Raw genomic sequence first — 12,866 nt, 5'->3', positions numbered from 1 at the left:
TGTATAAGAGACAGATTATATATATGATCAAGATGTTTATGGTAACCATAGTTATTATTATTTATAATGATGTCTTTAAAGCAGATACCATGCTTTCATTTTTTATAGTTGGATTGCTGTGGGTTTGTAAATGGAGGAGACTACGACAACGAACAGAATGCTGATGTATATTCTATGTATCAGTTTAACAGCAAAAAACAGGACCCAGGATTCCCCAACTTCCCAGAGAGCTGCTGTGTGGGAGCTAAAGACTCTGACTATACAGCTTCTGACCCTACGCTATGTAGAAATGAATGGGACGCAGACCCTACAGGCAAGAACGCAAAATATTACCATGGCGAGGTATGACTTCCATTAATTAAAGTTAGGCATTTGTCTTCAGATTTTGCCTGTCAGTTTTAAAAGTGTTTGATCAACCTTTGATGAAATACAGCATTGTCTGACTTATGAAGTCATGTCCAGGCTATCAAACTAAATATGACAAAAACATGGACATGTTTAAATCAAATCATGACCATATAGTTACATCATGACTATATGTGAGCATGCAACTATTTTTTGTCAAATGTTTGATAATGTGGACAGAGGCTACAGACATGCAAATACTTATGCTTTGTTTGATCAGATAAATCTGAAAACAAGATATAATTCTGATCAAGCATATGAATTTAACATGAATATAATCTGGCCAGGAGGTCATGACCCCCATTAGATGAGTCTTGCAATATTGTAGCTCTATTTACTGAAAACTATTTTTAAATTGGTTATTAGAAAATGAAAAAATAATTTACTTTATAATTTATTTTTTAAATTCCTATTTAAAAAAATCAGCCATCAGCCGATCAATCAATAATCATCCCATATTGGACAGTTATAAAAAAAAAAAACAGGACGGAATACACAAGATAATCAAATAATGAAGCATATAAATACACAAATAACAAAACCAAATAATTTATGATATAAATTTTTTTAATTAAAGAAGACAAATATTAGTCTTAGCTTTTACACTTTAGACTCTGACGAAAAATATATACAATTCTTTTAAAATACCTTTATAAAATAAATTATTCTAGAAATTATTATCCAGATTTGAATAATTTCAATAAAATAATAATTATTTATCATGGAACTGATGTTTGTGATTTCATATAATTGTACAAATTACAATAATTTAAATACTGCAATTAGAATCTTTGTTTTGAACACGTTATATTTTCATTGCGGATTTTTTGGGCTCAGTACGGACTCCAAAAGTATGCATTTTCTTTTAGTTTTAAGGCGTATGCGGATTTTATAAGTCCGCAATGACGATATAACGTGTTTTTGTATATACTAACCTTTATAAAGTAAATTATTCCAGAAATTATTATCCAGATTTGAATAATTTCAGTAAAATAATAATTAATTATCATGGTGCAAATGTTTGTGATTTCATATGATTGTAGAAATTACAATAATTAGAGACTTTCTCAACAACAACAGTTCTGAATCAACATATAATTTAAAAACTGCAATTAGAATAATTTGTTTTGTATAGAATAATCTATAATTTAGCTTCTGGAGGCTTCTGCTGTGCATCAGGTTTTTTCTTGTTATCTTTGTGTTGGGATTTGGTGTATCATATTGGTTTAAAACTTGGCATTTGCAGTTGGCACATAAGTTGTTGCTTGGACTTTCAACCTTGTGGTCGGGGGTTCGAAAATCGCTGTGCAAGTCGCTTGGCAAGACAATTTATCTGTGTTTGTCTCTCTCTACCCAGGAGTATAAATGGTTACCTGGTAAGGTGTTGTGGCATTAACTGTACGACCTTTGTGTGCTGAGTACACGCGCCCGACTAGGTACACTCCTCAGGGAGCAGAGAAGGCTGCACTTTGTGCCGGTTTGCCGTTGTATGTTATCCAATGACCAGTGGTGATAACACTGATTTAGAATTGGCACTATATAAATCTTTGGCAGTATTAATTTATTATCTTTTCTTCTACTTTTTAAAAATATTTTAGGGTTGCAAATCAAAAGTAAAAAGTTTAGTTGATGACTATATTATTTGGATTGGAGCTGGTGCCATTGGAGTTGCCTGTGTAGAGGTAAACCTTTATTCATTATAACATAAATAATTAATAAATACACATTTTTGTCTGTCAGATCACTGACAAAGTTTGGTCAAACTTTTTCTGAATGCATTGACAGGTTTCTAACAGACAAACAAGGATCATGATTGGTTTGATCAAATGTGTCCGAGGCTTAAACATAGATATATTAACATTATTAAATTGTTGAAGTTTGTTTGACTGAACAGAAAATATGTTTGATCAGACATGGAAAGACAAATGATTTGTTTGATCAAATATGTTTGAAACAAACATACATACAAACTCTGCTCTGTAACATGCAAACAGAGCATTTGCAGATCGGACCAAAATCCAATCATTTACTACTGTGCTAAATCACCCTTTTAAAATATTAAGCACCCACCTACAGTGGAGAGGGAGCCTGTTTTATAGACGGCTTGGTGCTGACTGAGTGACCAGTATTTTAAACGGCTTACGAGAATTCCCGTAGACATTTATATTTGGTGACAATGAGTGCATTCGTGGTGGGCACTTTGCCGATGTTGACTCCAGAAAAGAAGTAGTTTTAAAGAAGGTCTGAACCAGGCAGTGGCGTACCTAGTCTTGAAAGGGGCTGATGGGGAAAGGTGGAGTGGGGGGGGGGGGGGCCTCAATGATTAAGTGCAGAGGAGCTAGTTTGCAAAATAAGGTTATATGAGGTGATTTTTTTTTTTTACCTTTTCAATGTGGGAAGGGGGGGGAGAGACTAGAGATTTGGTCAGGGTACCAGTTAAAAAACATCTAGTGAGCCAAGTGGAAGATATTTTATTTTTAGTTAGACAACCGTAAGTGGTGTCAGATGGCAGGAAATAAATCCTCCCTCCTTCCCCTACTACTGTAGCACCGCCATTGCAGTCAAAGCAAATGCCACCTAGTTAAATAGTAAAGATATTTTGCCTTGTGATTTTAAAACTATACATAACTATTATGTTATTGTATTTTTTTTTCAGCTGTTCTGTATGCTGTTTGCGATATGTTTGTGCCGAAATGTTGACGACACAGAATAAATAAAATCAATACATGCTGAATCGGTAGCATAAATGCTGCGTCTGTAAGAGCCTTCGTTACGCAGCGTTAGTCAAGGGGTATACTCTTCTATCAGTTCTACTTGAAAACGAAGTCATTTCTGTAGCAGACATTTTACTATCTTTACATTTAAATGACATATTGGGTTTTTTTTTAGACTTTCCTATAAAATGTATAAATAGCATGCTTAGTATGTAAATATATATATTTGGTTGAAAGTAAGTGGTATAAATTTCTGTATATATATTGTTTGAGCCACCAAATTTTTTATTAAAAGTTAATGTCAGTAACAAGGGTAAGAGCATATGAGACTGTTATCATGACAAAGTTTAGTTTGAGTAACATAGTAAACATTTGACCAATCAGAAGGCTTGTGTTGAGTAAATATATTTAGGACTGCCAAAACAAGCAATGTCACAAAAATATATTTCTGTTGCCAGTGCAAATGTTATATAAATGGGAAGCATTTCATGTCGCTGTTTCATACCTCAAAACATATCTATGAAATACGTAAATGGACGTGCAGTATTGTAAAACACTAGCTCTTGGAACAAAATGCCAATATGCAGTTTTGATGTTATAAACTTGTAATAAAAATATTCGTGTTGGTATTAACTATTTATTAGTTTTACTTCTTATCCTGACAAAATACTGATGTTAAATTAAAAATTGATAAGATAACCTTTCTCTTTGAGAGTATGGTATCAAAATGAAATCAGAATTATTAAGCCAAAGTTGGAGGGCCCACTATTAAGTCCCAACAATTGGCATATTTTCAATCTTGAATTTTGAATTGTAGATGAAGTTAGTATTTTAGTAATATGAGCAATATATTATATTTGTATATTTTGGTAAAAATTGTCCAGATTTGGTGATGGTTATTTTCTGTCGTTTAGTTATGTAGAATTTCATATACTATGTAGTCATTCCAGTGTTGTTTGTAGAATTGTAATATTAATTTTGGCTGAATTTTTACATGTTCTTAATATTGATCGATTCTGAACCATATGTATTTATGCTTATATCAGCAAAGACCTTGTTTAAATATGTTTTAGCATCGTGACTTGGTTAGTAATTATGAAGTGGTTAGTAACTTAGACCTGGTTAGTAATTATGACTTGGTTAGTAATTATTACTTAATAATTATGACTTTGTTAGTTATGACTTGGTTGGTAATTATGACTTGGTTATTATTACTTGACTTGGTTGGTTATTATGACTTGGTTTAGTAACTTTGACTTGTTAGTAATTATTTGACTTGGTTGGTAATTATGACTTGGTTTAGTAACTTTGACTTGGTTAGTAATTATGACTTGGTTTGTAATTATGACTTGGTTAGGAACTTAAACTTTGTTAGTAATTATGATTTGGTTAGTAGTTATGTCTTTGTTAGTAATTATCAATGGTATTATTTTTATAGTTTTCCTGTTTTTAATTTTTCAGATTATGTCTTAAAACACCTGTCTGTTTCGATTTATACTCTAGAAGTTATCTTCAATCCCATAATATACTGTGGATAAAGTAAACCTAATCTATTTCTTATCTAAGAAAAATGTATACATGTATATTGACATTTTTCAAAACTATTAAGATTTATATATAATAATTTTTGCAAAATTAAACATTCATTGAGAACATTAGTCATAAATGGAACTTCTTGGCCTCATAGTTGTTAGTATATACAATAACTGATTTGAGATTTAATGCAAATGAAGGCCGATTCCTATTTTCTTAATTAACAATTACCTAACCACAGAAACAAGTGATTCTTATAGCCATGTTCTCATATATATTTAACTATCAATAGTTTTAGAAACTGGAAAGAAAAACCTGACTTGCTTGTTTTTAATTATCTTTATAATATGTAGTGTTTTTCAAACTATTTTTGTGATAAAGTGTTTTTTATATAAACTGTTATTTTTCTTTCTTTTTATTTATTTGTAAAATTGTGTGGTCTTCAATTCTATTTTTCTATCAAACTTCTGGTTCATTCAGACAACGGTGAATAAAGGTTCTATTTACAATACAGACTTCTCATTTATTATTTAAAGTTCAATTCAATCAGTGGTGGGCTCAAGGGGGTGGCCCCCCTCCCCTCCCCTCCCCAACTTTTTCAAAATAGAAAAATGGAGACAAAAAGAAAATTATAATTTATTTTCTTGCATCAGCCCACACCATGGCGGGGCTGAGGTAGTGTAGACCCTGGATCCCTCTGTTTTGAATACCGGATCCGCCACAGATTCGTCACTACCTTTTTCTTTCATTTTCACTAGTTGCCTACCAGGGCGGATCAGAATTTTTTCAATAAGTAGGGCTACTAAAATTTCAGGAGGTTGAATCAGCAGCACTTCCTTGGGAGGGTGGTTCCTTATGACGTGGGCGTGTGGTTGATAAACTAATTTTTCAGAGGTATTTATAAAAAAAGTTTAAATTTAGGCTAACTTACCACTATTTTCATGTCATAAAAACATACATGTTCATAAAATTTCTCTAAAGCCGCCACTGACATTGCAACAGATTATTTCAATAATGGAAACTTCGATACATAAATAAACAATTACAGTATATAGTATCGCAAATACTATGAACTGCTGACATAGACATAATATCGTCAAATAGACGCATTTCTAAAACAAATCGCATACGTAAACGTTTAATTTCCTCGATACTTCACATAATTTATTCATTCATTCTCATGGTATATTTATTAAACTTTACAAACATACAAATAGCAACAATAAAAAGGTTATTATTCTTATACTTTATTGGCAATCAAGACAGCTGGATGGGAGGGCCTGGTCTCTAAGTAAACTTAATATAACAAGTCAGAGAACCACTCCCACAGTAATTACAAATATATATCATTAAAATTTAATATAAAACATAAATATACATCACGCAAAAAGTACAGAAAAACAAAATCAGTAAAATTAAGAGGTGCAACAAGGGAAACATATTTATTGTTATTATTAATATCACCATTATTATTATTATTATTATTATTAATATCATTACCATAATTATTATTATTATTATTATGATCACTATTATTATTTTAATTATTCCTATCATTATCATTATTATGACTTATTATTCAGTTGTTGAGGGATATGATGTATACAGGTGTGATTTGAGTCTTGAAGTGAATATGAGGAAAGGATCAAGGACGAGATAATTCTTTAGATCATTTAGAAGGTCCTTCCAAAAGACGGGGGAATGTGTGTATAGGAGATTTGTGAAGAGAATTATGATTTGAATTAAGGTGTTTAAAGGAAAGAGTGTCACAATGGCGAGGTAAAAAAGTAGACTTGAATAGTGTTTGAAATACTTGTACAGTCAACATAACACAGGAGAGGCTTGCAAATAAATTAAATCAAAAGGAATTGCCTACGAACTAAGAGTTGTGGCCAGTGAAATTAATCGGTCTATATATTGCATATCACGTCTACATTGTATTAATAAGGCCCGTAGCCAGGGGGGTTTTTATGGTTCGGACGAACCCCCCTGTTTTCTAACGAACCCCCTCGAATTTTTGAATGAGTCCCACTCGGACGGAATGTCTGTTTTTAACTTACCTAGCATTAAATCAAAATTTAGCACCTAATTCATTATTTGGTCACCCGTTTTTAAATTGTAGCCTGCGATACAAACTTACATTCATAGAATATCTCAGCTTCAGAAGTTCGGCGATTTAAATTGAACGCAACTCCAACAAACCATGACTTTACGATGGCACGCATAAGAATGGCAAACATCGATAAAAACCCGGCTGCCGTCTCAACTTTCACTGGCCTTTGGCTGAATGTTTGTAAGAAATGTACCAACTGTTAATGAAACCGGTCGCCGTCTACCTAGAGTAAATGGTGCCACCAAACGAAGCTTAAGTTTTGCGACTTCCACCAAATGCAGATAAAGTTTTGCGACTTAATCACCACCTGATTGTGGATTGTGTGGTTAGTCCATAGCCATACCGTCCATAGCGCACACTAAACCATGTACTGTTGGAGCATTTTGGGGAAATTGACTCTCCTTTTTTCCATCCCAAACAAAATATAATTAATAAATCAATATGGTCCATCTCAGTCATCATAGCCAGTTAGGAAGTTTGTTTTCAATAGCAGACACACACTACAGAACGGAGTGCGTCAAAACGACCCCACCGTTCCCCTATAGGCAGGCCCCTGGACCCCACGCCCAGAGAACCCCCCTTGAAATGACCTGGCTACGGGCCTGTATTAATGCCAGTCTTGTGGCTCTTCTTTGGAATTTTTTCTATACTATCGGAATGTGTGGTTGTATGAGGTAAGCAGGCTGGAATACCATACTCAAGTACAGGCAGTACAAGAGCACGGTAGAGGTAAAATTTAGCTTTCTGGGGTGCCCCACCGGCTGTACTGGCAATGAACCCAAGAAGTACGTTAGCTTTGAATGCAATGGCCTTAACATGGCCATTCCAAGTGAGGTTATGATTCAAGGTAATTATTCCAAAATAAGTATGTGATTGTACATACTCTACTGGTTAAATAAGAACTTCCGAATATAACGTTCTAGTAAAAACTAAATTGCGTTATATTAACAAGTAAAACAAAAAATACACTTTAAAAATACGAATACTTGAAGGGCAAAGAGGCACTGGACAATAATAAATTCATAAATAGAAAAACGTGATAATTATTCATTATTTTTAGTATTATTATTGCTATTATTTATTGATCAATTAGGATCATCAATAAAAAAACAAACATAATTATAATAAAAACATTATAATAAAAAACCAATGATAATGTAATTCAACTTTTGTTTGTTACAAACCTAATTTGACTTAATTTACATTTTTTTGGCTTACGCTTCACATTTTTAGCTCCGATGAGGAGCTCTAGCAACTCGCTGATTGATTGATGGATTTTTTAGGTATACTGCCTCTACTATACTGCCCTCATGAGGCTGATTGATTAATAATTGATTGATTAATACTGTATATCCTTTTTTAGATCTACTGCCACTGCCCTCATGTGCAGGGACGTATCCAGGGGAAGAGCCGTGGGATCCGCGGCTTCCCCCTTTGTACACAGTGTTACAATTTTAAAGCTTGTTCTTGCTAGCCAATACAAATTCTTTTCTTGGTTCACTCAAAATAAATACTTCTAAAATATGTAAATATGCATCAGCACACGTTATACACATAGTTTGGTGTTGATCTAAAAATGCTGTATAATTCTAATTGGCTCCTTCAACTATAGGTTTGTGACCCGTGCTCTGATAAGAAACCCACAATAACTTCTATCAATGAAAGTCACCCGCTTACCTGATAGTAACCCAGTGGAATACACATTAGATTAATACATTTTTCACTACATTACACGATCATGAAAAAATTAAAATTTCCGGGTTTATAAAGGCTAACGTTCAAGGGACGGATTTATCAAACTTGAATTCGTCTTAAATCCATAAATCCCAGGTCATGTCTTTTAAGATACAGAAATGTGATATTTGTATGGTTCAGTTTGGTATTTATCCTTTGCAAGCGTTTAAGTTTTGTTTATTAATACTACTACTACTAGTAGCTAAAAAATCCCTGATCATGAGAAATTTGTTTGCATATAAGGGTGATGTAATGATGATGATGAATTTTACTATATAAAAGTGTCATTATCGACCCCCTAGATGTACTATTTTCTCAACTTAGCCCCAACCATGGTGGGGCTGAGGTTGTGATATCACGGGTTTGAATTATGTAAAGTACATGCAATCAAAGACAATATTTTTAAGCTTTATTTTCTATCCGGGTACATCACACATATTAAGATCTCTATGGCTGCCGAAAAGCCGTGATAAAGATCATGAGAAATTAATTTGTTGGCGCTTATAAGAGACAGATATATATATATATAATGGTGATTAATGATGATGAATTTGACTAAGAGTGTAATTTCTGGCTATCTAGAGGATTATTTCCTCAGATTTTCGGAACTCAGCCCCAACCATGGTGGGTCTGATGTGGATGTGGACTCATGAAATGCCTCCCAGGACCGCCGGAATAGCACCGGCTTTGGCCGGACCATTTTTTCCTCAATCCTATTGCAGGTCTTCCTCCATACCAATTAAGATCACTTTTGGGTCTTTAGTGGTCTTTAGCAGCTTTGGTCTCTTATTTGAATCCCTCTAATTAAAGACCGGCTTTAAAAGTAGTCTTTAAATATCTTTATTTAGAGGGAAATTAAGAAATGATACAGTAAATGTAAGGTTGTTAGAATGGATGTAGGACCTACAATTGCTGTATGCCTGTTATTAATGCTTAAACTATTTCCCGGTAGCGAAAATTAATATTCATGATTTTATTGCCGAATCCTATAGCGCCACCAATCGACACTGCCTCAAACGTCCAGGGAAAAAAAATCGCTTCTCGCTAGTCACACATCAGGTCCTGTGCTCGTTCTACCCAACAGTATTACTAACAACACCGTCCTAATTCAATATAGAGCACTGATACACAGAACATCATCTTATGTTTTGTATTATCTTGATGTATATCTATCGTCATCATCATCATATATATTTTTATGCATTAAAATCACTATAGGCCTATATTTTAATGTATTTATTGATTGAAGGAAACATGTTTAATTGGGTCTGCTAAAACCATGATATTATATATTGTAGTTGAATTTTTTCTTCTAATTGTTTTAGAATGGATTACTGCATGGCACACACGAAGTCTTGCACTCAATTTAATTAGAAAAATACAATTTTCAATGTCCTACTAGAACTATTGGCATTCAATATGAAGCACCTAGACTCAGAACATCGGCTTTTGATATATATTATTTTGACGTCTGGTGTCTGCAGTCTGTAAAAAGACTAAAACTACTATATATTTTTAAAGTAGTAGAAATGTTCAGTTTGGTCGGCCAAAACTATGGTATTTTGGTGTCTAATAGAATCCCTATAATGAAAAGCCGGCCCAACAGGGGTCCCAATTTGGAAAAATCCACATCCGAGAGATCCGTTTAAATGAGTTTTCTTATGACATGTAAATATATTTTGGTGTGCATGGTAATAATCATTATGATTGACAGTAACTGCTGGGAGACAAATTAATAATACAGTAAACTTGTAAAAGCATGCAAATATCATTATAAATTTGCGGGAGATGGTTTATTTCGGAAGATTTGTGCTTGCTTGCGGACAAGAATGCGTTCTTTATGCCAATTTCCGGGAGACCCCATTCCGGGATCGACAGGAGACTTGGACTCATGGGCACTAAATGTGGTCTTCAGATTTCTCTGTTTAGAGGTAGTCTCCTGATGAAGTCTACTGTGTGGACGAAAGCTAGAGAATAAATTATATATTGTTAGTCTCAAAAGTGCTGCTGTTATTTACTTTATACTGATCTATACTGTACAGACTAACGCGGCTACCTTTTTATTCATCTGTTTAGAGGGAAATTGAAAAATAATACATTAAATGTTTTAAAATGGTTGTACAGTAACCGAATGCTCTTATTTATTCTCAAATAACCATTTCTTGGTTGCCAGACATCAACTTGTCTTCCCATTAATATATTACTGTACTTGGTGAGTCGAATTGCCGAGCGGTTAGCAGGGGCGCCGCAAGCTATAGCTATAATATAATATTGGCGCTGGTTCGAACGGCACGCTCGCCTATGGTTCTGGTGGTAGAACAAGTCTTCTCGGATAAGGACTATAAACAGTAGGCCCAGTGTATATAATGGCTCGTGTGCACTATAAAGAACCCAGTACATCTTTCGAGACGAGTAGGGGGATACCCCGGTGTACTGGAACAGATAGCCCCTGTGGTGGACGACGAGAGTTGCTGGTACCGGGTTACCGGGTAGCACAGACACGAAGGGACCCTTAGAGGCGAAGAAAGTCATTGATCGAGTTCCTAGTCCACATTTTACGCGCCCTGAGCATCTTACATTAGATGGATTTGTGCGCTATATAAAAAAAACTACACCAAACACTACTTACATTGCAGGCTAACATCGTCATTCAATATACAAAACACTGTACACAAACAGTGCATCGGATGTGTAAGTCATATATAACATAATTTGTAGAAAAAACTGCATTAAAATCACTACTTATTTTACAGTGGTCTGTACATGGAAGGGAAAGTATCAATTGGGTCCACTAAACCCATAGTCTCTAAATAGAGGGAATCTTTAATTGGAGGGAACAGATAATGATAAAAGATAGCCATTTTTTTAATTGGAGATGTTCTTCAGCGACGTAGCAGGTGCGAAATGGCTCCAGTGCAAGATTAATTGCCGGGCCTTTTGATGTGATACGCGAAATTTCCTAAAGTTCTCAGAAAATTTATAGTAAGAATTGCTTACTTTTACACAACTTCTAAAAGCCTAGGCTATAGTAGTCCTAATAAATACCAATGATAATCGCTCGTAATTATTTTAATTCATACGCCTATTCGGTCTCAGCAGCTGTTCTAAACTAAATCAAGAAAATTGGTGGCACACAAAATTTAACAAGTGCAATGCGGGTCAGGGAATGAAGGCCACCTCAGCACCCCAATGGCTGAAAATGTATGATATAGCACCTCTAGATGGCCGGAAATGGCACTCTCAGACTTAAATTCAGAGCCGGCGGAACGTTTTTTAAAGTGGGGGGGTGGTTCACTTATAAGATGAATAGGAATATGAATCATGCAGATCGGGAATCAAACCTAGGTGGTGGGGTCAACATTCCTCCCCCGGGAAAATTTAGATTTCTAGATGGCTGGAAATGACCTTTCTCGACTTTTAAGCTGGGTGTCTAATGACTTTGTTCTTCAAAATTCAAAGTTTTCCCCCTCTTGAAAACGGTAAGGTAAACTTTCTCATTACAGTAAATAGGCCTGCTATGTGTGCATACCTTAAGAAAATGAGTAGTTGCATATCGTATTCTTTTTTCAATGAATCGATAAGCTGAAAAGGAAAGGGGGGTCCATACTAGATGGCGGAAAATGTGCTTTTCCCCGACTCCTGAGGTGTCTTAATTACTTTGAAGTTTTTCAAAATTCAAGGTTTTCCCCTCTTGAAAACGGTCAGGTAATTTGTTCCCATTGTTATTACAGTAAAGGCCTTATGTGTCTATACACACATAACATTTAAAAAAAAATTAGTAGTTGCATACGAATTTTCCATGAATCGATGAATCACAAAAAGAAAGGGGGTGGGGGTCCTTCCCCGGGAAAATTTTGATTCCTAGAAGGCGGGAAATGAGCTTTCCCGACTTCTGGGGTGTCTTTTAATTACTTTTAAGTTCTTCAAAATTCAAGGTTTTTCCCTCTTTGAAAACGGTCAGGTAAACTTTCTTATTCTTATTACAGTAAATAGGCCTATTTATTTGTGTATACGTACATTTAAAAAAATTGACTTTTAAGTTCTTTAGATTTTAAGGTTTTCCTCCACTTGAAAACAGTCAGGTAAACTTCTCATTCTTATATGTGTATGTACATTACATAACAAGAATTGAGTTGCTGCATAAATCAATGAACCTCAAATAAAACGAATGTCGGGTCCTCCCTGTGAAAATTTTGGTTCTTGGATGGCGAGAAATGAGTTTTCCGGACTTCTGAAGCTGTCTCTTATACACATCTAGATGTGTATAAGAGACAGACAGTCAGCACCTGTTGAGTCTCGGCCATCTCGGATTCGGGCGCCTCCTATCCTAGTTAAGGCTATAAAAGCTAGCTGGCATGGAAATAGGG

At 34.7% G+C, this 12,866-nt stretch overlaps 1 protein-coding gene across 1 annotated transcript in view; it reads left to right on the top strand.

Moving 5' to 3' along the window:
* The window catches only part of LOC117120257 (tetraspanin-18-like), a gene marked incomplete in the record, with an annotated part of 26,874 nt that extends 21,711 nt beyond the window's left edge, over positions 1-5,163 (top strand). The window contains 3 exon segments of the mRNA XM_033265272.1: positions 109-342; positions 2,004-2,087; positions 3,062-5,163. Coding sequence (XP_033121163.1) covers positions 109-342; positions 2,004-2,087; positions 3,062-3,118 — 375 coding nt within the window.
* Positions 5,164-12,866: the final 7,703 nt, after the last annotated feature.

Source organism: Anneissia japonica, unplaced genomic scaffold, assembly GCF_011630105.1.
Source record: "Anneissia japonica isolate Jap-2015-1 unplaced genomic scaffold, ASM1163010v1 scaffold288054_len62682_cov155, whole genome shotgun sequence".
NCBI classification, from domain to species: domain Eukaryota; kingdom Metazoa; phylum Echinodermata; class Crinoidea; order Comatulida; family Comatulidae; genus Anneissia; species Anneissia japonica.
Note: the sequence above shows the minus strand (reverse complement) of the source record. Positions and strands in the feature narration are given on the sequence as shown.